General features: G+C 41.2%; 1 protein-coding gene across 10 annotated transcripts in view; it reads left to right on the top strand.

Annotated features, from left to right (window-relative positions):
* Window positions 1-24016, top strand: part of ILDR2 (immunoglobulin like domain containing receptor 2) — a 79750-nt gene extending 55734 nt beyond the window's left edge. For 9 of the 10 annotated variants that reach the window (XM_024930279.4, XM_055112120.2, XM_055112116.2 and 6 more), the window contains one exon: window positions 288-6482. In XM_024930279.4, coding sequence (XP_024786047.2) covers window positions 288-323 — 36 coding nt within the window. In that variant the 3' untranslated portion in view covers window positions 324-6482. Of the gene's footprint in view, window positions 1-287; window positions 6483-23591 lie in introns of those variants that run through there. The other variant, XR_004666739.3, reaches the window with a different exon arrangement.
* The last annotated feature ends 2178 nt before the right edge of the window (window positions 24017-26194 follow it).

Genomic DNA, 26194 nt, shown 5'->3' on the forward strand with positions numbered 1-26194 from the left:
TGGAATACCAACCACACTTGCTGTTGTGGAGCTCTAAACATAGTAGTTATCCTAAAGGGGGTGAGAAGTTATTCTGTGACCACGGAACTAAGCCTATCAGATGTACGCTGGCTTTAGCCTCTACTGAGGCTTAGGATCAACCATCACAGGTCTAATGAAAGGTTCTGAGAATCAGGGGTGCCTGGCACTGAACGGGTTGTGGACTCTGCCCAGAGAACCATCTGTTATTCGTTGTTTTCTTTAACTAGCATGTGGCTTAATGTTGGGCTCTTTCTGCTCTTTCCTAGAATGACTTTCCAACCAGGATGTCCCTTGTGGTCTGATGTTGTCAACATTTCTCTGGATAATGAGAAATCAGACATGGACTACGGGGACAAGACATAAATCCAAGAACCAGCAGGCCCAGGACCTTCTCTGGCCATCACCTTGGAAGATTTGCTGATCTCTGCTTTGGCAAGGGATGGCAGGCAGCCTTTAAGGGAGGCTGATTTCAAACCTCTGTGCCCATCTAACTAGTTTGAGAAGCTTACCAAGAAAGCAAGAATGTGTGAGAACATTCCTACATACAGAGTTTCTCAACTATAGCGTTTATCCTGCCCAGCCTCCTCCCTTAACAGAACCAGGACTCCATTTGCAGTTCTGAAAGAGAGTTAGCTCTGGACTGCTAAACTCCAGAAATTGCCTATGCCTACAATATGCTTTTCTATACCTCCTGTGCTATACTTAGAGACAGAAGAATTTATTACTACTATTAGAAGGCCTTCTTCTGACAAGGGAAGATAGCTTCAAGTCAAAATATACCTTTTATCCCCATCACTTTCCAGTCATTAGTCAATGACTGTTGTTACACTAAAATCAAAAGGCCTTTGGTGAACTCAGTGACAGTGACCTCTGGGACAATCACAGAAATGACTTCACTGCTGTTCTGAATGACAATTCTTAAGTGGCTAGGACAAAGCAAAAGCGAGTATACCTTTTTGAAAAGCTGTCTAAGTGGTATTTCCTTTTCCATTCTGAGAACGTAAACTGCTTTTTCCTTTTCTGCTGCACATGTCAATATCTGAGTCTTAGACATTAAGGGCTCTTCTCTTCCTCCCCTCTCCTGGACTTCCCACAGGTTGGTGCCACACACAGAGCCCTGCCTCCCTCTGCACTCTGATTAGATTGTCATTGAATGCCTTATGATAAATGCTTAAAATATACACATGAAAGAGAAGAGGGAGGAAAGAGGAGAAAGCAGTAATGCATGTAGAAAAGAATGAGAAGGAATTTAAAAGGGAAATAACATCATCTCATTATATTTTGAATGTGGACCATTTCACCCACAAACTTCACTCAGTCTTTTCTGGTTTTGTGCTTCACTTGCCGTTAATTGTTTCTGCCATCCCAGTTCTGCCATTCTAGGACATGGGGGATGTGGAACATACAGCATTTGGCCTGACTAGACTGCCACTATGGCTGCTTTCAAGAGATTAGAGATACTGCTTTCTCAGGAAGGAGTACTTCCTATTCCCACCCTTGCCTAAATGATAGATTTTGCCTAAATCCCAAAGCTAGATCTCTGGATTTTATCGTTTGTGTAGATAGCAAAAATGGCCACAAACTCTTTCCTTCTCATCAAGAGGTGCCATCTTTTTTCCAACCCCTTGAATCTGGAGTTGGCTATGTGATTTGATTTAGCCAGTAGCCCAACAAATGTGACACAAGCAGAGACTTGAAAAGTTCTTGTGCATGGGGCTTGTCCTCTTTTGCTGCTCTTGGGAACCTTGCAACTACCATCAGGTGAACAAGCCTGGACTATCCTGCTGCATGACAAAACAAAAGGGCCCAGTTACCCCTGTCACCCTATCTGACAGCCCGTCAACTTCCAGCTGATGCAGACATGGGTGAGTCCAGGTGATACCAATAGAAGAACTGCCTAGCTGAACCCAGCCCAAATTTCTGATTCCTACTCGAGGCATGAGAAGTTGATGCATTCTTTACATTCATTTCTCTTTAAGAACAAACCTGACTCGTTCTTGTCTGAATGTTCATCCCTGAACCTCTTACTCCATCCAAACTTGTGTTTCTCATAGCCTCCACTATTGTTGACAGATTTTTATCAAAGCTTTTCACCCTGCACTCTTGTGGAGTGGAGGATAATGCTTGACTTTGCTATCCCTTAATCCAGCAGTGGTTTCTTCCCTGTCTATGGATCCGTGGACAACCTCTGAAGATCTCTTCTTTACCATCTTTTTGGTCTTCTCCAGAGCCACCCGACTGGAGCTAGACCCTATTCTCAAAGTACCATTCCTCTAGTATCCATTTGTACTTCATGACATTTCCAAAAAAAGTCCTATGTTTGCAATGAAATAAGAAAGTGGCTGGGTGAGGGTCAGAGGGATGAGCTGGTATGTGTCATTGCTTGGAGAATTGACCTACCAAAGGACTTCCGTGTTGCTTTGGCCAGTCCCAGAGAAATCGGGAGAACAGTTGAACCCAGTGCTGGCACTTCCAAGGGCTGGAAGACACAAGCCATAACCCTGGTGCTGAGTTTTAGACTTGCTGGTGTCCCTGGCCTCTGAAAGCCTAGGTCTAGCCTGTCTGTTTGGACCCCAGTTCAGATGGAAAAGATGATAAAAAACATTTCTTAGTCACCAGCTTTGGATTTCAACTTGCTCAGGCAATTTTGGAGAATATTGGGTAGCTGTGGTAGCTATTATCGCTTTATACTGAGCACTGTGTCAGGCTTTTCACCACCAAAGAGCCTCATAGCACCAGCTGCAGAGACCAAAAATAATGTTTTTTTTAAAGCTACAGACGTATGATTTTGGTGAAGGTTGAGGGTAGCAATGGGAAAGAATTAAAGAATTATTAAAATTGGAAACCTGCAATTCCAAAGACAACAAAACTACAGATAGACTGAAAAGTACAAAGAAGATAGCAGGCTACTGAATTAACCTTGGGAGTTGGGACCAGGTTGTCCTTTGTAGAACTGGATAAATCATTCAGACTTCCAGGCTTTCAGTAGAGAGAAAAAGCAGTTGTTTCTGGGTATATGGACAGGAGTTAAGGCTGAGTTGACAAGTCAAAACTTCTTGTCCTCAGCACCCCTGACTTTCCTCTATGTGTCCTTTTGTTTATTCTCCCTTGAATAGTGTGTCCTGAATAGGAAATGGTTATATTTGTTAGCTTCTTTCCTAGGTCTTATTGGGGTACAAAGTAAATCTTGTGTAAGACATAATCTCTGTCCACTAGGACCCCGTAATTTAATAGGGGAAATAAGACATGCTCAAGAAAGGAGATTTTATACATAGAGTATGAAATAGTGCTATGGATAAATTATAATAAAACCAGAGATTTAGTTTTTTTAAAAACTTAAATGAGAATACTTTGATATTAAAGTGTTGTATGTGTTTGTCCATCATCTTATTTAAACATAGACTCGGTGATCTGAAAAGCCAATACTCAAAAGTCTGAACTGAAAAGAGGTGAATTAGGATCAGGAAAGGGTGAGCAGCAGGGGTCCCAGAGGGATGATGCATAAGCTGCTGTGCTTGCCTGTGAGTCACTACTGAGTCAGGAACACGCTGGAGGAGGGAGTGTGGATGCAGGTGGCAGGGAGGTGTCCCCTGGTAGATGAGCTGCCTCTCTAGGCCATGCATGGATTCATTAGGAAGTTGGAGACAATGGCCATGGACCTGGTGCATGGCAGCTATTCCATCCAAGCACGTTCACAGGGGAGCTCAGCGTAGCTGCTCCTGGGGCTCAGTTCTGCAGCTGTGAGTGCTGCTGCCCATATTCACCAACACAGGGCAGGTCTCACGGAGATGCTAGGCCTCACATCCCCCTTCTCATGATCCTCACTGTGCACTTGACATAGGATTAGGCATACTGGAGATGGGAAAAGGCTGCCACCCAAACCCAAGGCACCTGACCACATCTGTAAATATTTCTGAATAGTCCACAAAATTTCACATAGGTAGTCTGATTAGATCTTGCCTTTGAGAGAAGCTGAAGTCACAGATACTGTTGTAATTTACCACCGCCCCTCACCCAATTTTTTTTAATAGGTGAAGAAACCATCACTCCCATTAATGAAGTCACAAACCTATTAGGTCTTTAGACTCCCAACCTCTGGATCTTTTCTGCTGATTAGTGTTTCCCAAAATTGCCTAACCATAAGAATTAACTTGATAGCTGCTGTTAAAAAGGTATTGTTGGACCCTGTTTTGGAGACTGGGTGGGTCTAGAGCCAGAATTCATATTTTTAATATGCATTCCAGGAGACTCCTGTGATCAGATGCATTTGGAAATCGTTGCACTAAGTCATACCTCTGGGTACTCCAAACAGCTAGTCCTGAGGCTTCCTTGGGCCTTAGAATTTTTTCTTCAAATGTCCTGGTGAGGTCCCTCTCAATCCTTTGGGGCTGGCTGTGGTGAGTCACTCAGAAGTCTTGCTGTGACCTGGATGGGCTCACCAGAGTACGCTAGTGGTAGTGGGAAAACAGGCAGAGAGAAAGGAGTGTCAGGAGCACTCCCAGGGAGGCTGTTGTAGATATTTCCATTCCCAGAACAGTGATCTATTGTGACAGTCTCAGAACAGACAACAAGAATTACAGGTAATTTTCTCATTCTCTTGATATATTTTTAGCAAAACTTAAATCATGAATAGAAGGAAAAGATGCCATTGGGGAAATAGAAAAACTCAATCATTTTATAAAGCATACAAATCATAAGGATGACTGGCCAATAGCACTTCCACTTTGGTCTTACCTAAAGTTGGGTGGACAAGAATAATAAAAGTCCTCATTTTATATCCTTCCAAAATCAGATTTAAATGCTGCCAGCATCTTAATGGAAGTCTGAAATTGATTGATAGGATGTAGAAATCCAAATTCACTAAAATAGGGGGCCAGCTACATAAAGTCCTAGAAGGAAAAAGTGCCTCGTTTTTCTGCCATTATCCTACCCCCTAGTCATCTGGGGAATTGATCTATGAAGCTTGAAGAAGGGGCATTTAACATCAGAGTGGTGCAAGGGCAGTGTTGAGATGCTTTAAGCAGCAGCCTGAGCTTTAGCACTATTTGAAGGAGAGAAGGTTAATACTAATAATATTTGTGTTGTTTTTATGATATATTACTGTTTACAGAACACTTTCATTTGATCCCAACATCAACTGCTGTGATAGAGGCAGGGCAGATGTTGTGGTCTCATTACACAGAATGTAAAACTGAGGTTGAAAAATACTAAGTGACTTGTCTGTAGTCAAATGGTTTTTAAAATTATAAAGCCAGGCCTTCTGACTGTCTTGTCTAGTGTCCTTTCCAATTCCTTAAATACTCATGGGACTGGAATCTGGGTATTCCAGATTCCAGTTTCTCTTCACAGCCAGACATCTGGTGAGAAGAGCCGTAGACTTGATGCTTGTTCATATGTCATGGATGTGGCGAAGCTATGAAGACAGATACCGTTGCTGCTTCATCCAACTAAGGACCATTCATTCCTCAAATGCTAATCTAAGAGGGAGTTGTGGCTTCACTCAAGGAGAGTTTCGTTTTCTTTTTCTTTCTTTTTTTTTTTTTGAGACAGGATCTTTCTCTGTGGCCCATGGTGCAGTGCAGTGCAGTGGTGCTATCAGCTCACTGCAGTCTCAAACTCCTAGCTCAAGCAATCCTCCTCCCTCAGCCTCCCAAGTAGGTAGGACTACAGATATATGCCACCACGTCCAGCAAATTTTGTTTGTTTGTAGAGATGGGGTCTTGTTATATTTCCCAGGCTTGTCTCAAACTCCTGGCCTCAAGTGATCCTCCCACCTTGGCTGCCTAAAGTGCTGGTATTACAGACATGAGCCACTGAACCCAGCTGAGAGCCTCACTTTCATCAGCTGTGCTGTGAGGGGTAATATGTGCTTCAGGTTTTCTGGAGAATCCTTCTTGCAGAGAAGTTTCTGAACGAAACGACAGATTCATCTGGATTCAGAACTCCAAGCAGAAGCTGCTTAACAGCAAAAATCTGGCATCTTCACTACATTTTAAGATTTTAGGTAGAACTAAGAGGGATCAGATATAGAGGAATAAAGAATGTGAGAAGGAAAAAGATATAGTAGTTTCGCTAAATTTTTCTTAGAGTTTCTTGGTGGGGCTGGCCATGAAGTAACTAGTCTGACTCATTTCTTCTGGGAAGGCTAAAAGAGACACAGATAGCTTCTCTTTTACCTTGGCTTTAAGGAAAAGCCGTTTTATTAACAAAAGTAGTAGACACGACTGCATAAGAAATTTGCTTTGTGAGAATAAAGAACAAGGGAGTAGGAGGGTGGGACAGAGAAGGGTGAGAAGTTGGCTTCGTGAGGGCCACCTGTCAGTTGTTTTTGTGCCTTGTTTGTGACATCAAAACTGAAATGTTTGTATTACTGTTGTCCATGACTTTTTTTTTTCTGTGTCAGACATACAAATTGAATTTGGTTGTAATGTTTTAAACGTAATAAAGAATTCTTACCTACATTTGTTACCAAGAACTCATAATTAACACAACTATGGTTAATCATGATCTGACATTAAATGACCTCAGCAAGAGAAAGAATCATATGATACATGTCCTTCTCTGATTGTTGTAAGTACAGTAATAGAGGAATACATATTGTGGGGTTACAGAGGGGGCTGGTACTGACAGAGCAAAAGGTATGCTTTTACAGATTGTAATAAGCTAGATAAATTCTGTTGTCACTCTTACTGCTCTCCACAGACTGTAACATTCAGAAGGAGATGAAGGGTAGGAAAGGTGGTTGGATAAGGTGATGGTACCTAGCTCATTTCGAAGATGGGCACAAGCATATGCCTGCTAGAAATTACACTTGGGGAAGGGAGGAAGGAAGCTATTCGTGGGAGGACATTTCAAGTTCTGTTAAGATTTGAGAAATTCCACAGCACCATAATTAAGAGGAGGCAATTAAAAACCTTTGTTAGCAAGAGAAGTGATAAATACCTCTGAGAACTATTAATCCTGTTTTGGATGGCTAAGCCCTCTCAAGGGAATTCCAGATTTTAGTGGCCTTGTCAAGCAGAAAATCTGTTTTTGCTTGAAGCATCTGGGCTCAATTTTTTTTAAGTAGTTAACTTAAAAATGTTAACATGTAGATTTAACTTAAAGATAGACTCTAAAACAGTTTGATTACCTCTGGATTTTGTATTATTTTGTGTTTTAATTCCATTTAGGTTTTTCAGCTTTATAAAATATTTTTGTTTTTATTTATAAAGTATTTGTTTAGAATCACCCACATGTTTTTTCTACACATCTTTTTTTCCTATATTTCAGATCTTCCTTTTGAAATATTTTCTTTCTGAAGGAAGTTTACTTCAGTAATGATTTGTTGGTAGGATACTCATCAGTCTTTGTTGATGTAAAAGTCTTTATTTCATTCTTGTTCTTGAAAGATAATTTCACTGATTATGATTCTAGATTGATAGTTATTTTCTTTCAGGACATTGAAGTTATTATTACACTCCCTTCTGACTTTTATTTTTGCTTTTAAGAAGTCAATTACCAGTTTAATTATCCTTCCTAATCTGTCAGGTCTCTCTGACTGTTCTAAAGATTTTTTTGTCTCTAGTGTTCTTTGGTTTAATTAACATGTGACCAGGTGTGGATTTCTTTTTATTTATCCAAATTAGGATTTGTGGTGTTTCCTAAATCCGTGGATTGGATTTCCCATTAAATATGGAAAACTCTCAGCTATATTAACACATCAAATATTTCCTCTTCTTTTTAAACTCTCTCTTGAGAATTCCAATTAAGTGTTAGGTTTTTTTTCATTCTATGCCCCATATTGTTTAATCTATATTTTGTATTTCCTCTCTCTGTGTTTTCTATTCCCTATTCAGGTAAATTTCTTCAGGTTTATCTTCCAGCTCACTAATTTTCTTTTCAGCTAGCTCTAATCTCCTTTATTTGAGTTTTAATTTTAATTAATATGTATTTCATTTCTAGGAGTTTAGTTCTTTTTCAAATCTACATAGTCCCTGTCGTCTTGTGACTTACTCTTTTTTTTTTTTTTACAATGCCCTCTTATTTATCTGAATATCTTAAAGATACTAACTTAAAATTTTATATCCAGTAATTCCAATATCTACAGTCTTTGTGGGTCTACTTTTAGAGTTTGTTACTTCTGCTAACTTTCACTTACAGTTTTTTGTTTCTTTATGGGTTTTATAGTTTTTTATTTTAAGCTCATGTGTGGTGCAATGCCATATTACATTGTTAAGAAAAACCTCTCTTGCTCCTTATCTGCCTTACATTTCTCCATAATGACTCTATATATACACAGCAACCCTGGGGGAGCCAGGAAGAGTGAATGATTGAGTAAGGAAGAAGTAAGTGTGCTAAATGGGAAAAAATGAAAAAGGCACACATACATGCATCGTGCATTTCTTTCTAATGCAACCTGTAGACTGCAAACAAAATCTTAAGATGGGGAGGGCAAGAGGCTTTAACTTTACATATTCTTTAGAGTTTGATAATATAAGAGAATGGCTGTCTTAATTATAGACATAGACTGTTTTAGGGTTTAAGAGTGAACAGAAGGCTATTAATTGTTAAGAGTGGCCAAATAAATTATGGATGTAGATTTCATTCAAGAGGCAAGGAAGGCCGGGCCCTGTGGCTCACACCTGAAATCCCAACAGTTAGGGAGACAAAGGTGGGAGGATAGCTTGAGCCAGGAGTTCAAGACCTACCTGGGCAGTATAGTGAGATCCCATCCTCCACAAAAAGGTAAAAATTTAAAAAGACAAGAAAAAAAAGAAGCAGCAAGGAAGGACTAGACTCATAGGATGGATTAAAATTAGGCAAAACAAATAATTCATTTTTCCCTATGATTATCTAATTCTAATCCAATTTTTATATGCTTTCATTTCAAGAAATAAGAAGTAGGCTAATTTCAGGTTCTCTTAGAAAATCTTGGCAGAGACATCCTAATCATACTCATCACACCACTTAGGTGAAAATTATATTTTCTGCTGAATTGGTTATAAGCATTTCCTGAATACGTATCAGGTGGCCTAAGATGACTCACCAAAAATGGCATGAGGTGTAGAAGTAGCTAGGAAGTTGCTTAGAGGTGAGTGAGTTGGTCTGACACGCCATCTAGTGGCACACATCCAAGAGAGTGACTCTATTGCTAACCTTCCAGTATTGGATGGAGGTGTGCCTCACATAAGGGAAAAGCTACATATGAATTTATATAGCTTATTTTAATGCTATATATGAATTTATATAGATGAATTTGGCTTTTGAAAAACAAATTAAGTGCATTAGGAATTTTTTCTTTAAAAGTGATATGTTTTTCTTACACTTTGCAAGTTTAGAACTTGCCGTATTATGTTTTTGAGGCAGGCTTCTGTGGATATAATGTGGGGAAAACCATGAGGTTTTTGCTTGGGATCAAGTGGGATTTAGGTACATGCCTTTTGTGATTTAAAGCTATTTTAAAGTGTGCTTTTAACACCATGGAATTACAATTGTTTTCTGAAGTCAGGTCAGGACTCTGATTCTGCAGAATTATGGTGAAGCCAGTTTCTCTTTAACAAGCAAAAACCGTGTCATCAAACTGTACAACCAAAGGACCTAAGTAGTCCATTCCCTAGTCTTCAGCTGTACAAAGATGAATCAATCTCTCTGTCTCTTGTTCTCTCTCTCACTGTCTCTAAAAACCAAGCAGAGGAGAAAATTCCAGACATGTTAAAACACTTTACTTTTTTTTAAAACAATCCTTGCTCTCTGGAGATATTTTCTCACATTTTGTTACAAATTTTGTGTAGAAGCATAGCCACAGTGGATTTTTTCTGGCTCTTTTTCTTTCTCTGAGACGTTAATGTCCAGTAGAGCAAAGCTAGAAGGATATATATATATATATATGTATGTATACACACACATATGTATGTATACACACACATATATATATATGTCAATTTCTATTAACCTTGTTTTTGGAAAAACGCTTTGTTCAACTGAATGTAGTTAAATTATAATGGACATTAATATACAACCCCACCCTCCCAGCCTCTTTTTGTTGCTGGTATGACTTAGGCACCGAGCTTTTCTCATTCCCTCAGGCCAAGGCGATAGCCTCTTATGTTTCATTCCTTTGGCAGCTGTATTAGTAAAAAAATTTTTGGTTGCAAATGACAGGAAGATAGCTCAGACTAGCTTAAGAACAAGAAAAGGAGAAATGGAGCTCATCTATTAGAGAGATCCTGGAGTAGCTCACAGGCTGGAAGAGCTGTAGGAACTGAGAACAAACCTGGGTCTCAATGTAGTAAGATTTAAGATTCCCTGTCCATCATCCACACCTACTTGTGTTTTTACATCAATACATTTTCTCAGTGAGGATAGACTTACTCCAAAAGGCAGGAATATAGCCACTAGCAGTCTGAGAGTCACAACTTTCCAGCTCATTTGACCAAGCAGGCAAAAGGCTTTACTCATGAGAACAATCCTGGAGAAAGACTGCGGTCAACTCATATTGAGTCATGTGCCCATATCTGAGCTAATCATGTGGCCAGAGATGTGGCCAGTCTGTTTATGACCAGGAAGGTGAGACTGCGATGGACTGGATAGTGGGATAGGAAGATTTCTCCAAAGAGAGAAGAGAGTTGTTATTAATAGAAGAAGTGAGAATAGTGATGCTGGGCAGACAAAACACATACACAACACCAACAGCTATCTGCTACTGCATCCAAAAAGATTCTTTATCTGCAGCCACAGAGCCCTGAACAACCAGCCTTTCCGGCTTCCTTTTGTTGCCAATTCCCTCACACGTATTATTCCGACCCAAGGCTTCAGGGAGGCTGTTTTTACCACAGTTCAGTGACCAATCCTACCAGAGCCTTCCATATACCAGTGAATGTCCTTGGTTATACTTGTCTCGTTCTGAATTTAGAAATCCATCTCTGTGTCACTGCCTTCATTAGGACCTTTCGTCTCCTCCCTGGATTCTTCCGGTACCCTCATTTCTTGTCTCCTACTTCCTGTTGTCTCCTAATTATTCACCTTCTACTTTTTTTGTTAGAGGTTCCAGACAGTTTCAATAAAAATACTTAATGCTGGGCAAGGTGCTTCTCCCTTCCTCTCTAAGTTCCATAGAACAGGGGACATTTTGCTTCTCTGTTGCTATGGACTGAGTGTTTTGTGTCTTCCCCAAATTTTTATGTCAAAATCCTAATCCCTAATGTGATGGTATTTGGGCATGAGGCCTTTGGGAGGTGATTAGGTCAGTAGGGTGGAGCTCTTATGATGGAATTAGTGTCCTTATAAGAAGAGACAGGAGAGAGATTACTTCCTCTCTTTCTCTGCCATGTGAGGATACAGCAAAGTATCTGTCTGCAAACCAGGAAAAGGACCTTCGCCAGGAACTGAATGTATTGGTGCACTGAGCTTGGACTTCCCAGATTCTAGAACTGTGAGAAATAAATTTCTGATATTTAAGCCACCTAGTCTATGGTATTTTTGTTACAGCAGCCTGAAGTGACTAAGACACCTATCCACCTCTTCATTCCTTTCTGTATAAACAGGAAAGGAGAACTACTTGGATTCCTTGAGTGTCTGAAGTTCATCATGCCACATTTCCCAGTGTAAAGTAAGCGTTTACGCACCCCACATTCTCTTTTTTGGTCCTACACCTTTCACTTCCTGTTCTCAGGGATGGCCAGCACGTTTGTGCTTCCTTCTCTCATGTGAAGGAGAACATGTGACTTGGGCAGAGTCCTTTCTGTGCATCTCAGCTTCAGACCAAAGCGGCCTTCTCTAACATGGTTATCAGAAACCCTGCATTTTGGGAGTTGGTTGTTCTTTGGTGAGCTCCCATTTAATTCGTAGCCTTTATGTATGTACAGCATTGGTCATGGAAGAATAGGACTATGTCACTCAAAATATGTATAATTTTTACATTACATTATATAACTTTTAAAATATGTTTTCTTAAAAAAAACTTGTTAATTGCTTCCAAGCAACCGATATCTCACATTCCTCTGATTATTGATTACCTATGATACTAAACTTTCTTTCGATTCCAGAATTTGATACAGGAATTCAGACAAAATATTGAAAACGTTTTAGCAAATTTAGAGCAACAGATTGTGGAGTGGGGAGACTCCATTTATTAAGAGATGTTCCCTCAAAAGAAATGAACAGGCCTACAGCACGCTCCATGAAGAGAACTTGGAGAGTGCTCATTGTTCCATGGCGATTCCTGAGACGTAAATAACTCTCTCACATGAAGGTGGATTTTCACAGTGATCCATACTCAAGTCAGTCACAGTAGGCCATGGGGAATTTTCAAAAGGAAACCTCTTCTCCAGACACTTGAGGGCTCTTGTGTATATTTTCATTGCTTCAGAGAGAAACGTCTTGAAGAACTGGCAAACAGCTGTTCATCACAGCAAATATATTTCTCATTCCAAGGAACTCATCAACACATTTTTTTTTCTCTCTCTCAAGGAAGTTCAGAACTAAATGGAATGATTTAAATTCTTGACTTAAGGAGACCAGCAGCTTTGATAATGCTGCCAAATTATCCTCACAGTATCAGAAAGAAAAAATTGACCTAAAGACTTGCGCTGTAAGAATTGTAAGTGGTGAAAGGGAGCTACTTAACCCTGGTTTTTGGTAGAGGGCAGTCTGGCAGTGGGCAGTGCCGACCTGCACAGAGGACAGGGGCAATGGGGCACTGGGCTGCATGCCATGGAGGCCCTGAACTGATGGGTGGCTGGGCCCCCTAGGTCCAGGCGAAACCCTAGAGCATCACACAGTTTATTCGTGAGGGTGAGCCTGAGGGTACATCTGAACTCTCACATACAGCCACGTCATATCTTGATAAGGACTCTTAGTCATGAAATTCCAGACCTCCAAACGTTTCCTAAGCAGAAAACTCAAATAACAAGTGGTTCAGTTGAAATTAAGATACCTGGCAAGACTGAAGTCTGACTTTGCCACTTTCTGCTTAAAACCCTTCTGGCTCTCCATAGTCTTTTTCACATATTGTCAAGTGCCTTAGAACACACAAAACTCTTTGTGATCCCACCCCTTTCTGCCATCACAGCTTCATTGCCAGTCTCTACCTCTACTTCTTTTCTACTTCTTTGCTATGCTGTAATACGCAGAAACATTTGTAGAGCTTGACTACACTGTGTTGCTCTATACCTCTGTTCCTTTATTCCAGAATACCTTCCTCCCCTTCTCTGAGCACTTTCTTACATACATTTTAAGATTCAGCTTGGATGTTGCATCTTTTAGGAAGCCCCACTCCCACCAGGCTGAGCTAAGAGCCCCAGGTCCATGCTTCCTCTGCAGTGTTCGCCCTGTCACCATGTTCAATGCATAAACACAAAATGATCTATTTTTGTGTCTGGTTGCCCACTGGAATGCAAGTTCTTTGAAAGTATTCTTTTTCTTGGTATCCTTCATACCACTGTGGTATGTGGCACGCAGTAGGTCTTGTAGTGTGAGCTTAACTAAACCAAAATGAGATCATTTTATGATATCCTGAGAGCTCTGACCTCAGGAAGGCTGCGGAGCAGTCACTCCCATGCAGGTTGAATAAGCGCAAACACTTTTACATCCAGGTCACATCTCAGCCAGTACAAATGATCTCAGTCACTTTAAGACTTTCAGCTTAGTCATACCCTAGAACAGAGGTTGGAAAACTTTTCAAAGGGACTTGCCAAAAAACTGATTCCTTTCACATAAAAACCTGGAGGAGTGAGGAAGGCAAGCGATGAGGATTGTTTTCACTTATAAGCCGTGGGCAAAAGAGATTCTGAGATAGAGTATGGCCACAGATTTTGGAAGTAGAAACACCAGAGGCCCTCTATCAGTTTCCAACCTTGGCTGCTCACTCCAACTGATGATTTATTTGTAGCTATAGAGGTTCTAAATGATGCTGTGGCTGGGACATGAAGGAGGCAACCAGTCCAAAAGGTGTTTGTATGTGTTTTTATCAGCACATACAATTACTATTCCCAAGCTCCAGAGAACCACAAAATAGTATAAGCTATGTGTATAAGTTAGAGACATCAGGGTTGGACATCTCAGAGGGGCCTGGAAAACATCCTGTCGAGGTAGAGGGGAGGGTAAACCACTGAACTACTAGAGAAAGCTACTTAATCTCTGGTAGACCCTGGGTCTGCTCCCTTTCCACCATATCTTAGCCTCAGTTTCATTTAGTCTAAAAGGTAACAAATCAGTGTGATAGGTAGAAGACTTAAATGTTATGAGCACTACTCAAACACTTTCTCCTTCAGTGCACACCAAATGCTGAACAGCTGGCTCAGCTTCTGCAATTTTGTGGTATTAAACGATTTAATGGGTTCACAAGGAAAGAATCCAGTGGAACCTGGCTCGGCTCAATTGATTTACATGGAACCAGCTGACCGTGGGAGAGAAGAGGATGAAAGAGATCATGGCCAGAATGGGCTAGCAGAGTTTGGAGAGGAAAAAAAGCAGATTTTGAGTATAACCAGTATTTATATGAGATTTTGAGAGATAAAAAGAAGCTTTTAAAGTTTTTCAACTTTTATTACGAATACAATCCCCTTTGGGATTTTTGAGAGACTTTAGAATGTGCAATATAGGGCCATAGGTTAAACTGGTTATAACAATATTTAAGTCTCCCTTCTGAGTAAGACCTTTATCTTGTTACCTAGCACAAAGGGATTTTTTCTTTTGCAGTTTTTTTGAGGAGGTGTCTCCATGCTTGGCATGAAAACCAGGGGAGGAAAATACAAGATGCCCTACTGTGTACAGTGAAGTGGGGTTTTGGAAGATGTGCTCCAGAGAATGGCATCTGGGCCCCCACAATCTCCCCATGTTGCACAGACTCTCTCTGACTCCTGTGATCTGGCCCTGGCTGTCCTGGAATACTACCCTCTACTCCAACAGAATTTTAAATTGTTCCACAGTATATTTATGTACATTGTTATCTGAGCCTCTGAGTAAAGCAAAACAGGCATGATTTTCTCTGTTTTACAGATCCAATAGTCAAGACCACAAAGAGGGGAATGACTTCTCAAGGTGACTTAGAAAATAGCAACAAACAGCAGTGGAATTGGAGCTAGCATCCAGATCTCCTGAATCCTTGTTCATTATTCCCCATGACACTCAGTTCTTGCTTTGTAAACAACTACGGAGATTGTAGAAGCTCATATGAAAAGGGGGTGCAATGAACAAGAAGTGTAGATTAAAGAAGTGGGGAACCTTGAGTGTCAATTGATACAGTGCAAGCCATGTGGCTGCCTGCCTACTAACATGCAGTGGTAAGAAGGGCCTGCAGATCCACTGGCAGGGGGCAGGTTCAGAGTCACACCCAAGAGAGATCTATAGATGAGGGCAATGGGCCAGATCTAACAAGATGAAATGAGAAGGGATAAATGCAAAATCTCACATTTTGATCTGAAAGATAATTGCACAAGGACAAGATGGGGAGATATTGCTTAGGATAGTCTTATCCTTTTATTCAAGTTATTTTAAAAAGTATTTGTTGGGCACTAATTATGTCTATACAATGGTTTGGCACTGAGCTTACAGCAGTGAATAAGATTAAGACAAATAAGGCCCCCTACCCTTATGGAGTTCAAACTCCAGCGAGGGAGACAGCCAATACACAAATACTCAAATGATTTCATAAAAGGATCAGTGTTGAAAATAACTCAGGATCATGGACATTGACTGCTAAGAGGAGGAAAATATTAGAAGGGTGGTCAGAGAAGGCCTCTCAAAGGATGGGACATTTTCAAACTGTTACTTGAAGGATAAGAAGAAACTGAGATTGAGAGGACCATCGGGCAGAGTTCCAAGGAAAGGGAGAACAAGTGAACAGTGCTTGAGGTAGGCATGATTTCAGAATGTTTGAGGAACAGAAGGGAAGCCATCATGGTTCAAAATTAGTGAACAAGGAAGGACGTAGGAGCTGATGTTGAAGAGGCTGCAGGGGCCCCCAACATCACCTAGATCATTTAGGCTGAGAAGGCCATTATAAAGATGCCAGACTGCTAGGCACCCTCCCCAAATCTCTTCTCTTTTTTGTCCTTAGAAAAAGATTCTTATCTGGATAGCTAACCAGAGACTAAATTTCCCAGCCTTCCTTATTGTGAGTTGTGGCCATGTGACTAGAGTTATTGCCAAAGGAATGTGAACAGAAGAGATACGTGCAACACCCACCTTACTTGACTGAAGGGAAATTACTTGCCTTTAACTTCCTTCCCTTGAGTGACCAACCATGCAAATAAGGACAATGTACTAGCCTTAGGCATGGTGGAGCAACAAGATGGGAGGAACCCGGCTCCCAAATGACCTCATGGAGAACTGGCCTGCCTGGCTGGACTAAGTGAAAGAGAAATACACTTCTCTCTTATTTAAGCCACTGCATTTTGAGGTCTTTATTATAGTGATATAGTCTTTACTGTAATTAAATCAATGAGAAATGTGGACTTTTTTCTAAGTTGGAAACCATTAGAAAGTTTCAAACAGATGAATGATGTGGCCTATGTTTGAAAAAGACCATTCTGACTTCTGTATGGAGAACAGATTACAGGAAGACGAGAGTGGAAGAAGTGAGAACTGTTGGAGGGCGAATGCAGATTTTGTGTGGGGGACAATGGAATAAGACGATGGCAGTGGGGAAGGATATACAGGATAGATTATGAATGTATTTTGGAGGTAGAGAAAATAGGCTTGTTGATTTATTCAATTTTGGAGACAGTGAAGGAAAAGGAAAAAAAAATGATTCCTAGGTCTTTGACTTGAATAACTAATGAAACAGCAGTGGAATTTCTTGAGGTGGACAAAACTGAAGTGCAGGGTAGGATAGGATGCTTTGACTGCAAAACAAACAAAACTCAGAAAACTTGACATAAACTGGCAAAAACAATAAGGACATTTATTAGCCTACAAAATGTAGAACGGGCTACAATAATTGGTTGTTCCAAAAGTTTAAATATGTTGCCAATATCTTTTTAACTCTACTCTTTGCCATTCAAGTTTAAGCTTCATTCTAATGCTGGTTCCTCTTGTGGTCGGTGACTGAGACAATGCGTTTCCTCACTCACCTCCAACAAGGAAGAGAGAAGTCATTTCTCTAATTATATAATACAAGTCTTTGTAGCCTGAACTTTCTGACTTAGCTTGTCATGTTCTGATTGGCTTAGATGAATAAGGAATAGGCTTGGAGTTACTGCCCTCTGATTGGTTTAGATGAATAAGGTATAGGCTTGGAGTTACTGCCCTCTGATTGGCTTAGATGAATAAGGAATAGGCTTGGAGTTACTGCCCTCTGATTGGCTTAGATGAATAAGGAATAGGCCTGGAGTTACTGCTCTCTGAGTCATAGCTGTTGCATAGAGGGCAGTATATGACACCCAGGCAAATTCAGGTTCTGTTGGGAAGGACAGGAAGAAGGATTGATTCAGAGTTTATGTTATGCACTTTAGCTTTTTATTTCTTCTTCCTAATCTGTAAAGTGGGGAGAGAGACATGTGCAGCCTTGGCAGACAGAGGAGGTCCAGGATCTCACAGAAAAAGAGAGACTTTTACATCTGTCAAAAGAAAGAAACTGGCTGGGCCTGGTGGCTCATGCCTGTAATCCCAGCACTTTGGGAGGCCAAGGCGGGTGTATCACCTGAGGTCGGGAGTTTGAGACCGGCCTGACCAACATGGAGAAACCTCATATCTACTAAAAATGAAAAATTAGCCGGGCATGCTGGCACATGCCTGTAATCCCTGCTACTCGGGAGGCTGAGGCGGGAGAATCGCCTGAACCCGGGAGGCAGAGGTTGCAGTGAGCCGAGATCACGCCACTGCACTCCAGCTAAAATCTCTCTGGCACCAAGGGGGAAGGTCACTCCTAATATCAAAGGGACCCATACGACAAAACTGCTGCATGGATGAGGTAATGTGAATGTCAGTGGCTGTATTTTGTTAACACAGATATCTGTCTGCAACCAATGAGCCTAAGCAGCCCTGTGGGGGAACTAGGGAAGAAGGCAGAAAAATAAAACCCTGCTGGCCCTGGTTTTTGTGTTTTAGAAATCCAGTCTTTTGGCCTGTGAGAGAATGATCACAGAGGATTCTAAAACTGTCTCCCTTTTGGAAGTCACGTCTATAACATTTGAGAAATCAGGCCTTGAATATAAAAAAAACAAATTGGGACAGTGCCATTGAGGGCAAAAGGAGCCTTGGTTCAGGATGAGGGAGGGAAGAGGAGAGGACCAGCAAGAATAATGTCTTGGTGTCAAAGCCTCACCTGCTCTCCAGGCAGACAGATTCTCTGGTTGGGGGGCTTTCTTGCTTGTCATTCTATGAATAAGGAACTTGTTCAAAAGCTGTTCATAGTTGGCCATGGAGAGGAGCTGTAGGAGAAGTTCTTAGTTAATGTTTGTAATAACCCTGGGGGACCTAGTGATTGTAAGGTTGAAGGGGATCCGGCCATCTGTTTTCCCCCAAGAGGAAGGGAGCAGAGTTTATTTTCAATCGTTGGTGTTGCTGCCAAGAACCTGAGAAACTCGGGGAATGTGGAGCATTTGAGGCATTGCTCAATTAGTTTGTGTTAGATATACAGAGTGTGAGCCCCTTGTAGCCACAGACTATACTTCCAGGCCACCAACTCTGATTGCTAAAAATGGAAGGTGACCAAAGAGACCAGGCAAAGCTATAAAGCTATTGGGGCTTTGCTTCTGCTTTTGAATGAGCTTTTGGTGTGCTCCACCTGTCATCTTGTATTCCCTCAGGAAGAGCTTGGTCTAGGGATTTTAAACATCAGAGTAAATTGTTACAAAAGTCGAATGGAGAAGGTGGGAAAATCCAAAGCAAGCAATTTTTCATTTAACCTTAGAAATAAACTGGAGTTTTAACATAAAAGTAACGGTAACTTAGAACTACCCATACCACCCCACAAAACAAAAGCTCTATGCTTTCATCTATTTTTTCTACTTCTGTTGGTGGCCTCATCAACTGCAGTTAATTAATATAAGTCCTAGGAATCATCACAGACTTCTCTTACTTTCTCACACCAGTACAGGAGTCAAATGTCCAAGTCCCAGAGTCAGACCTCCTGAATTCAAATCCCGTCTTTGCCACTTTCCAGGTCTGTGAATTAAACAAGTTATGTAGCCTTTCTGAGCTGTGGTTTACCCATCTTTGAATATGGATAACAACCCTATCTGCTTCATAGAAAGAAGTAAATATTAGAGAATATTGTAATTATCCAAGCAATTACTGAGTCCTGTTGATTTTACCTTTTCAATATCTGTTGCATTTGTTATCTATGGCAATCTCAAAGTGTGTGCAATGAGATGAAATGTTTTATTTGTGGGGGTAGGATGCTTGTGAGAAAAGACATCAGAGAGCAAAAGAATAGTGGGAAATGGAAAAGGGACAGACATGAACAACTCAGGGTTTTTGAAGAGGGCGATGGGTGAGGCAGCCCTGGGGTGGAGGGCATGAAAGATGGCAATAGAGAGAAGGAGGCTGCCATGGGGGGGGCATGAAAGGGTAGCAATAGAGAGAAGGAGGCTGCCATGGGGGGCATGAAAGGGTAGCAATAGAGAGAAGAGAGGCTGGGAGGCTGACCTGAGTGTGGAACTTTGGAGAGAGATATATACTGACATTTGAATGACCTGGCTGTCTTGTTGAAAATACAAACTAGGATTCAGCACAATTTAGGTGGGGCCTGAGATTCTGCATTTCTAACAGCCTCCCAGATGATGTCGATTGTGCTGGATTTTGAATGACTCAAAGTATCAAGGGAGTAGAGCCAATTCTTGCATTGTCCTTTGACCTATGTAGCCATCTTTGGAACTCTTACAGATCTGTTTGCATTCTGCTCTCATGGAGCTTGTCCCAAAATAATTCTTCATCTTCCCCTAGCCCTCTTGTAGATATTCACATAAGTACCAGAGCAAGGAGAAGAAGGGTTGTATTGAAAAAAGCTAATATATACATATTTTGAAATGATTTTAAAAGCAGATCTAAATGCTTGAATGTTTGGTATCAACTTAGCCATAAAACATGAAGAAATATTTGATTTTCTGAAATCCAGCTTTTTCTATGAACAAGTTCTTGAGAGGACAGCAAAAAGGCCCATGGCTCATCTTGAATCTGCTAACTCCTGTCAGCTTGTAAAGTGAAATAGATTACACTCAATTACAACTTACACAATCACATAACCAAAGAATTTGGTTAGCACGTGTATGTTCAAATTCCCCCAGACTGTAAACTCCTTGAGGATAGCAATCGTGTCTTTTTCTTTTTCTTTTCTTTTCTTTTTTTTTTTTTTTTTTGAGACGGAGTCTCATTCTGTCACCTAGGCTGGAGTGCAGTGGCACGATCTTGGCTCACTGCAACCTCTGCCTCCCAGGTTCAAGCAAGTCTCCTGTCTCAGCCTCCCAAGTAGCTGGGACTACAGGTGCCCACCACCATGCCCGGCCAATTTTTGTATTTTTAGTAGAGACGGAGTTTCACCATATTGGTCAGGCTGGTCTCAAACTCCTAGACCTCAGGTGATCCACCTGCCTTGGCCTCCCAAAGTGCTGGGATTACAGGCGTGAGCCATTGCACCCGGCCAATCATGTCTTTTTCATCTTTTTGTTATTATCATAATTATTGGCTTTTTGAGAGAAGGATCTTCCGTTGTCACCCAGGCTGAAATGCAGTGGGGCAGTCATGGCTCACTGCAGACTTTACCTCCCAGGCTCAAGGGATTCTCCCACCTCAGCCTCCGAAGTTGTTGGGACTACAGGTATGTGCCACCATGTCCGGCTAATTTTTCTTTTTTTTTTTTTTTTAAGATGAGATCTTCCTATGTTGCTCAGGCTGGTCTTTGAGCTCCTGGCTTCAAGCAATCTACCGCTTTGGCCTCCCAAAGTGCTGAGATTACAGGTGTCAGCTACTGCATCTGGCCTCCTTTTTGTCTTTGTTTCCTTAACACTAAGTACATACTAGGGACCCAAATATTTGTTAGGAAAAAAAATGAATGTCTTTGGCATTAAGAAAAGTAAATGATCTCATCATGTCATATCATGTACAAGTGATAAGAGAAATAACATGCAAAGCTTCAGAGTCTGCCCTCCTTATCCAGAAGAGGTGGAAAGATTGTCAGATGAAAAACTGGTGAGAGCAGAAGCTACATTACACACCAGGTAGGGAGGGTGTGCTTTGAGCCACCTGGTTATCCAGCCATTCTGGACCTTTGGCTGGACACAGGCTGGAAGAGTTCTGGGAGCTACTTTGGGCCAGGGTGGGAAGACCACAAAAAGAAAAGAATAGCTTTGGGGTGGAGTTTTGGTAGAAAAGACAAAGACACAGAATGATCTGCCGAGTCAGAGGAAAGTGGATGTGGGGATCAAGGGGCTTTAGAGAACCCTGAGGCAGAAATATTTCTATTTCAACATCCTGTATATGGAACACTTCTAAATCTTTGTCTCCAGCCTGGACTCTCTCCTGAAGTCCACCTGCACTGCTTCCTAGACATCTCAACCCTGAAGACCATAGACTCCTCAAAAACAACAGGCATAATACCAAATTTGTGCCCCAACTAGACTTCATTTCCTATGGGTGTCTTATACTGTTTAATCTAGAAACTGTGGAATCATTGTCAACTTGTTTTCTTTCATTGTGCAGTGCAACCCTGATGGTAGCTACCCAGAATGAGTTCAAATGTCACAGGTTAAGGGCACATTCCATCACAAGACTGCCCTTACCTCAGATGCCAGCTGCAAGCTCAAGGGTTCCCAGGCCACCTGCACTTTTGACCAACTGGCTACAAATTTTGGAGTTTCCCATGATGACTTCAGGTTTAATAATTTACTAGAACAACTTATGGAACTCAGGGAAACATTATGCTTCCAATTACAATTTTATTATCAAGGTACAAATCAGGGCTAGCCAAAAGAAAGATGCATAGAACAAAGCCTGGGGAGGTCCCAAATGTGAAGTTTCTCTGTCCTCAGAATGTGTCACTCTCCCAGGACATTGATGTATATTACCAACGAGGAGGCTCACCTGAGCACTGTTGTCCAGAGTTTTTATTGGGGTGTCATTAAATAGGCATGATTGATTGAACCATTGTCCATGTGATTGAACTCAATCTCCAAGTCCCCACTCCTCCCCTCCCTAAGGTTGGGAGGTCCGGTCGGTTTCACTTGGCTCAAAACTCCAAACTTTTAATCACATAGTTAATCTTACTGGCATGGCCAGCCCCCATCCTGAAATCATCTAGTGGCACACCATGAATCACCTCATTAGCATAAATTAGGGGTGGTCCAGGAAGCCCAGCATAAATTACAAAGACACTCCTGTCACTCAGGAAATCCCAAAGTTTAGAGTTTGCCTCCCCGGAACCAGAGATAAAGACCAGCAAAATTATTTAATATACAACACACACCCACAGCCAACCCATTACCAAGCCAAGCCAACTTCCCCTCCTAAATATCTTTCAAATACAGCTCCTCTGTTCCATCTCTACTGACACTGTGTAGGTCTATATTAGCTCTAATGTGGACTGTAGCAATAGCCTCTTAACTGGTCACCTTACTGCTAGTTGTATTTTCCCACCAAGTCATCCTTTACTCTGCTATCAGAGTTGTTATTCTAAAGCCCCAACATGATCATATTCTTGTCCTGCACAAAAACTCTCAATGGTTCCCAATTGCGTATAGCAGCAATGTGCAATAGAAACATAATGTAAGCTGCATATGTAATTTCAAAGTTTCTGGGAGCCTAATTTTTTTAAAGTAAAAAAAGTAGGCTGGGCATGGTGGCTCACACCTGTAATCCCAGCACTTTGGGAGGCTGAGGTGGGTGGACCGCCTGAGGTCAGGAGTTCAAGACCAGCCTGGCCAACATAGTGAAACCCCATCTCTACTAAAAATAAAAAGTTAGCTGGGTGTGGTGACATGTGCCTGTAATCCCAGCTACTGAGGAGGCTGAGGCAGGAGAATCACTTGAACCCGGCAGGCAGAGGTTGCAGTGAGCCAAAATCGTGCCATTGCTCTCCAGCCTGGGCAACAAGAGTGAGAATCTGTCTCAAAAAAAAAAAAAAAAAGTAGATGAAGTTAATTTTAGTAATATAATTTATTTGATCCAAAATTTCTAAAATATCATTTCAACATGAGATATATATATATCTGTTTCCATTTTTAACTTTACATGAACAGAATTAAATAAAATTAAAATTCTTCCGCTTAGTTGTAGAAGCCACATTTTACCTACTTGAGAGCCATTGACTGTCTTGTTCAATAGCACAAGCCTACAGTACAAAGAAAACTTCCAGCTTGTGGCATCCAACTCCTTCACATGGTGACTCCTGTCCACCTGTATCCCATCTCCTGCCATCCCATACCTCCTGCCAACAGCAGCAGCACCAGCACCTTCTCTGGCCACACCAAACCATCTGCTCTTCCTCCAAATAGACCATTCTATTTCTCACTTCTACACCTTTGTCGATGCTGACTTGTCTGCCTTAAAAGTTCTTTCTCTCAGTAACAGAGCCAGAAAAAGTGACATATATTGTTGAGCATTGATGGAGTTCAGGACGTGCTACTTTAAAATATGGTACCTTGGCATTTCAGAAAACAGCAGAAGCAGAAGCTACCCTCACCTCCCCATCACTCGTCTGCCCTGAAGCAGGACATAAGACCCTCATTTGAGAGGTGCCCTTCCTTATCTCTGAAGATAAAGGAACATTCTTATCTCTGAAGACATAGGAACATCGAGAAGAATGGAGTATGCTTATCTATGAAGACATGGGAACACCGAGAAGAATGGAGTGTGCTTATCTCTGAAGACATGAGAACACAGAGAAGAATCTGAACAAACAGGGCTTGCTAAGTTCCCTGCAGTTTATTGGCATTAGATTATACAATTTTGTCCTCCCTTTGTATTTCTCTATGACTGTCCATGATTCAACAAACCTAAACATAATAATATACAAGTCTACTTGTTCCTTTGGGTCTTCATTTCCAAAGCCTCCCATGTTCATAAATATATTAAATAAATGTATATGCTTTTCTCTTGTAAACCTGTCTTTCATTATAGGGGCCTCGGCCATAAACTTAAGATGGGAAGAAAAGATATTCTTTCATCCCCTACAGCATTAAGGCCTGATTTTGCCTCCTCAGTGAAGATATCTCAGGCATTCCAGACTGAGGTTCCTCTAAGCCTCTGCACTTCTGTGGTGCTTTAATACCTCTTTTGGAGTAAACTATATTTTCTGCATCAAAGATTGCAACACATGATGTGACACCTCTATTGACAACTAGGCAGACTATTGAAAATAAAGGAAAAATGGTTTTTGCAATTATAGTACTTATCATATGATATTGAAATTGTGTTTGTACATGCCTGAGTGGCGAGCTTCTCAAGGACACAGTTTCTCACCTTTGTATCCCCAGTTCTAGTTCAACGCCTGGTGGCTGTTAGCTCCTTCCCCACTTATTAGATTAAACAGGACAAATCTCTCCCCGTGCATATAGCAAATACTCCTGGGACAGGAAGTTCATGAATCAACTGTGTACGCTGCTTCTTCTTTCCCTTAACCTTCACTGCATTTTGCTTTATTAAAACATTCCTAGAATGTTCGTTCCTATTCAAGGTATACATAATCGATGACAATAAAAACTGTTACCAATTGTACAGGGGTTTACATTCTGACTTAGACTAAGAAGACAAAATATAAAGGACAGTGGGAGAGACATCTTACAATTAGAAGGAAGAACCTGGCCAGCAGGGAGGTTTTTTGTTGGAGTTGCTGAAAGCATACCTTGTGTATACCCAGGTACTGCTGGGTACAAGATTAAGTCATTTCAGAAAGAAACCATAGTACAGCTACTTTGGAAGTCAGTTTGGCAGTTTCCTACAAGATTAAGCATACTCTTACCATATGACCTAGCAATCACATTCTTTGGCATTTACTCAAATGAGTTGAAAACGTGTCCACACAAAAATCTGCACGCAAATGTTTATAGAAGCTTTATTGCCAAAATTTGCAAGTAACAAAGATACCCTTCAGTAGGTAAATGGATAAATTGTGGGATATCCAGACAATGGAATATTACTCAATGCTAGAAACAAATTAGTTATCAAGTCATGAAAAGATGTGGAGGGAATTTAAATGCATATTACTAAGTGAAAGAAGCCAGTCTGAAAAGGGCTATATACTGTAGGTTCCCAACTATATGACATTCTGGAAAAGGCAAAACTATGGAGACAGGAAAAAGATCAGTGGTTGCCAGAGGTTAGTGGGGAGGAAGGGGTGATAGGTGGAACACAGAGGATGTTTAGGGCAGTGAAAGTATTCTGTATTAAACTTTAATGGTGAATACATGTCATTATACATTTGTCAAAACTCATAGAATGTACATCAAGAGGGAAGCCTAATGTAAACTATGAACTTTGGGCGATAATGATACATCAGTGTAGTTTCACTGTAACAATGAACCACTCTAACAGGGGATGTTGATAGTGAGGGAGCTTATGTGTATGTAGGGGGAAGGGGATACATGTGAAATCTATACTTTCTGCTCAATTTTGATGTGAACCCTGAATTGTTCTAGAGATAAATTGTATTTAAAAAATCAATGCCATTGAATGAGGAAAATATCTGTTCATGAGCTTCTGTGGTGCTTGAGGAAAAAGTAGTTTCCTACATTCTCCGTGGCTCAGAAGCCTCCCTGAATCCCAAGCTGGGTGAGGTAGGTACTCCCTGCACCTGCCACCCCCCAATTCACACATTTGCCATTCATCTTCTCTGCTAGACTGTGAGCCCCTTGAGGTCAAGGACTGTGTTCGGTTTTGGTGCTGCACCTTCACTGTCTGGTGCAAGGCCTGGCACGTATTAATGCACATGTGCTGAATCAGCGAATCAGGGTGTAGACAGCTAGCTAGCTGTCCTAAAGCATGCTGACTCCAGCCATACCTCTGGACATTTCATAGTAAAGTTCTGCAGGAAATCAGTGGTGCCTGATGCTACAAGTGGCATTTTCTCCAGGGAAGATAGGGCAATTTCTTCCTGTGGTATGTTGGGCTGTGCTTGAGACCCCATTTGAAAAGGACAGTTTCTGTTTCTGTAAACAGCATAAAAATGGAGAAAGTAAAAACACTATGATGGAGTTCTCGATGGAAAGAAATCTCTGTAGATGAGGAAAATAACACATCAGCCCTGGGGAAACTGATG

This window comes from Pan paniscus, chromosome 1 (genome assembly GCF_029289425.2).
Source record: "Pan paniscus chromosome 1, NHGRI_mPanPan1-v2.0_pri, whole genome shotgun sequence".
Taxonomy (NCBI): Eukaryota; Metazoa; Chordata; class Mammalia; order Primates; family Hominidae; genus Pan; species Pan paniscus.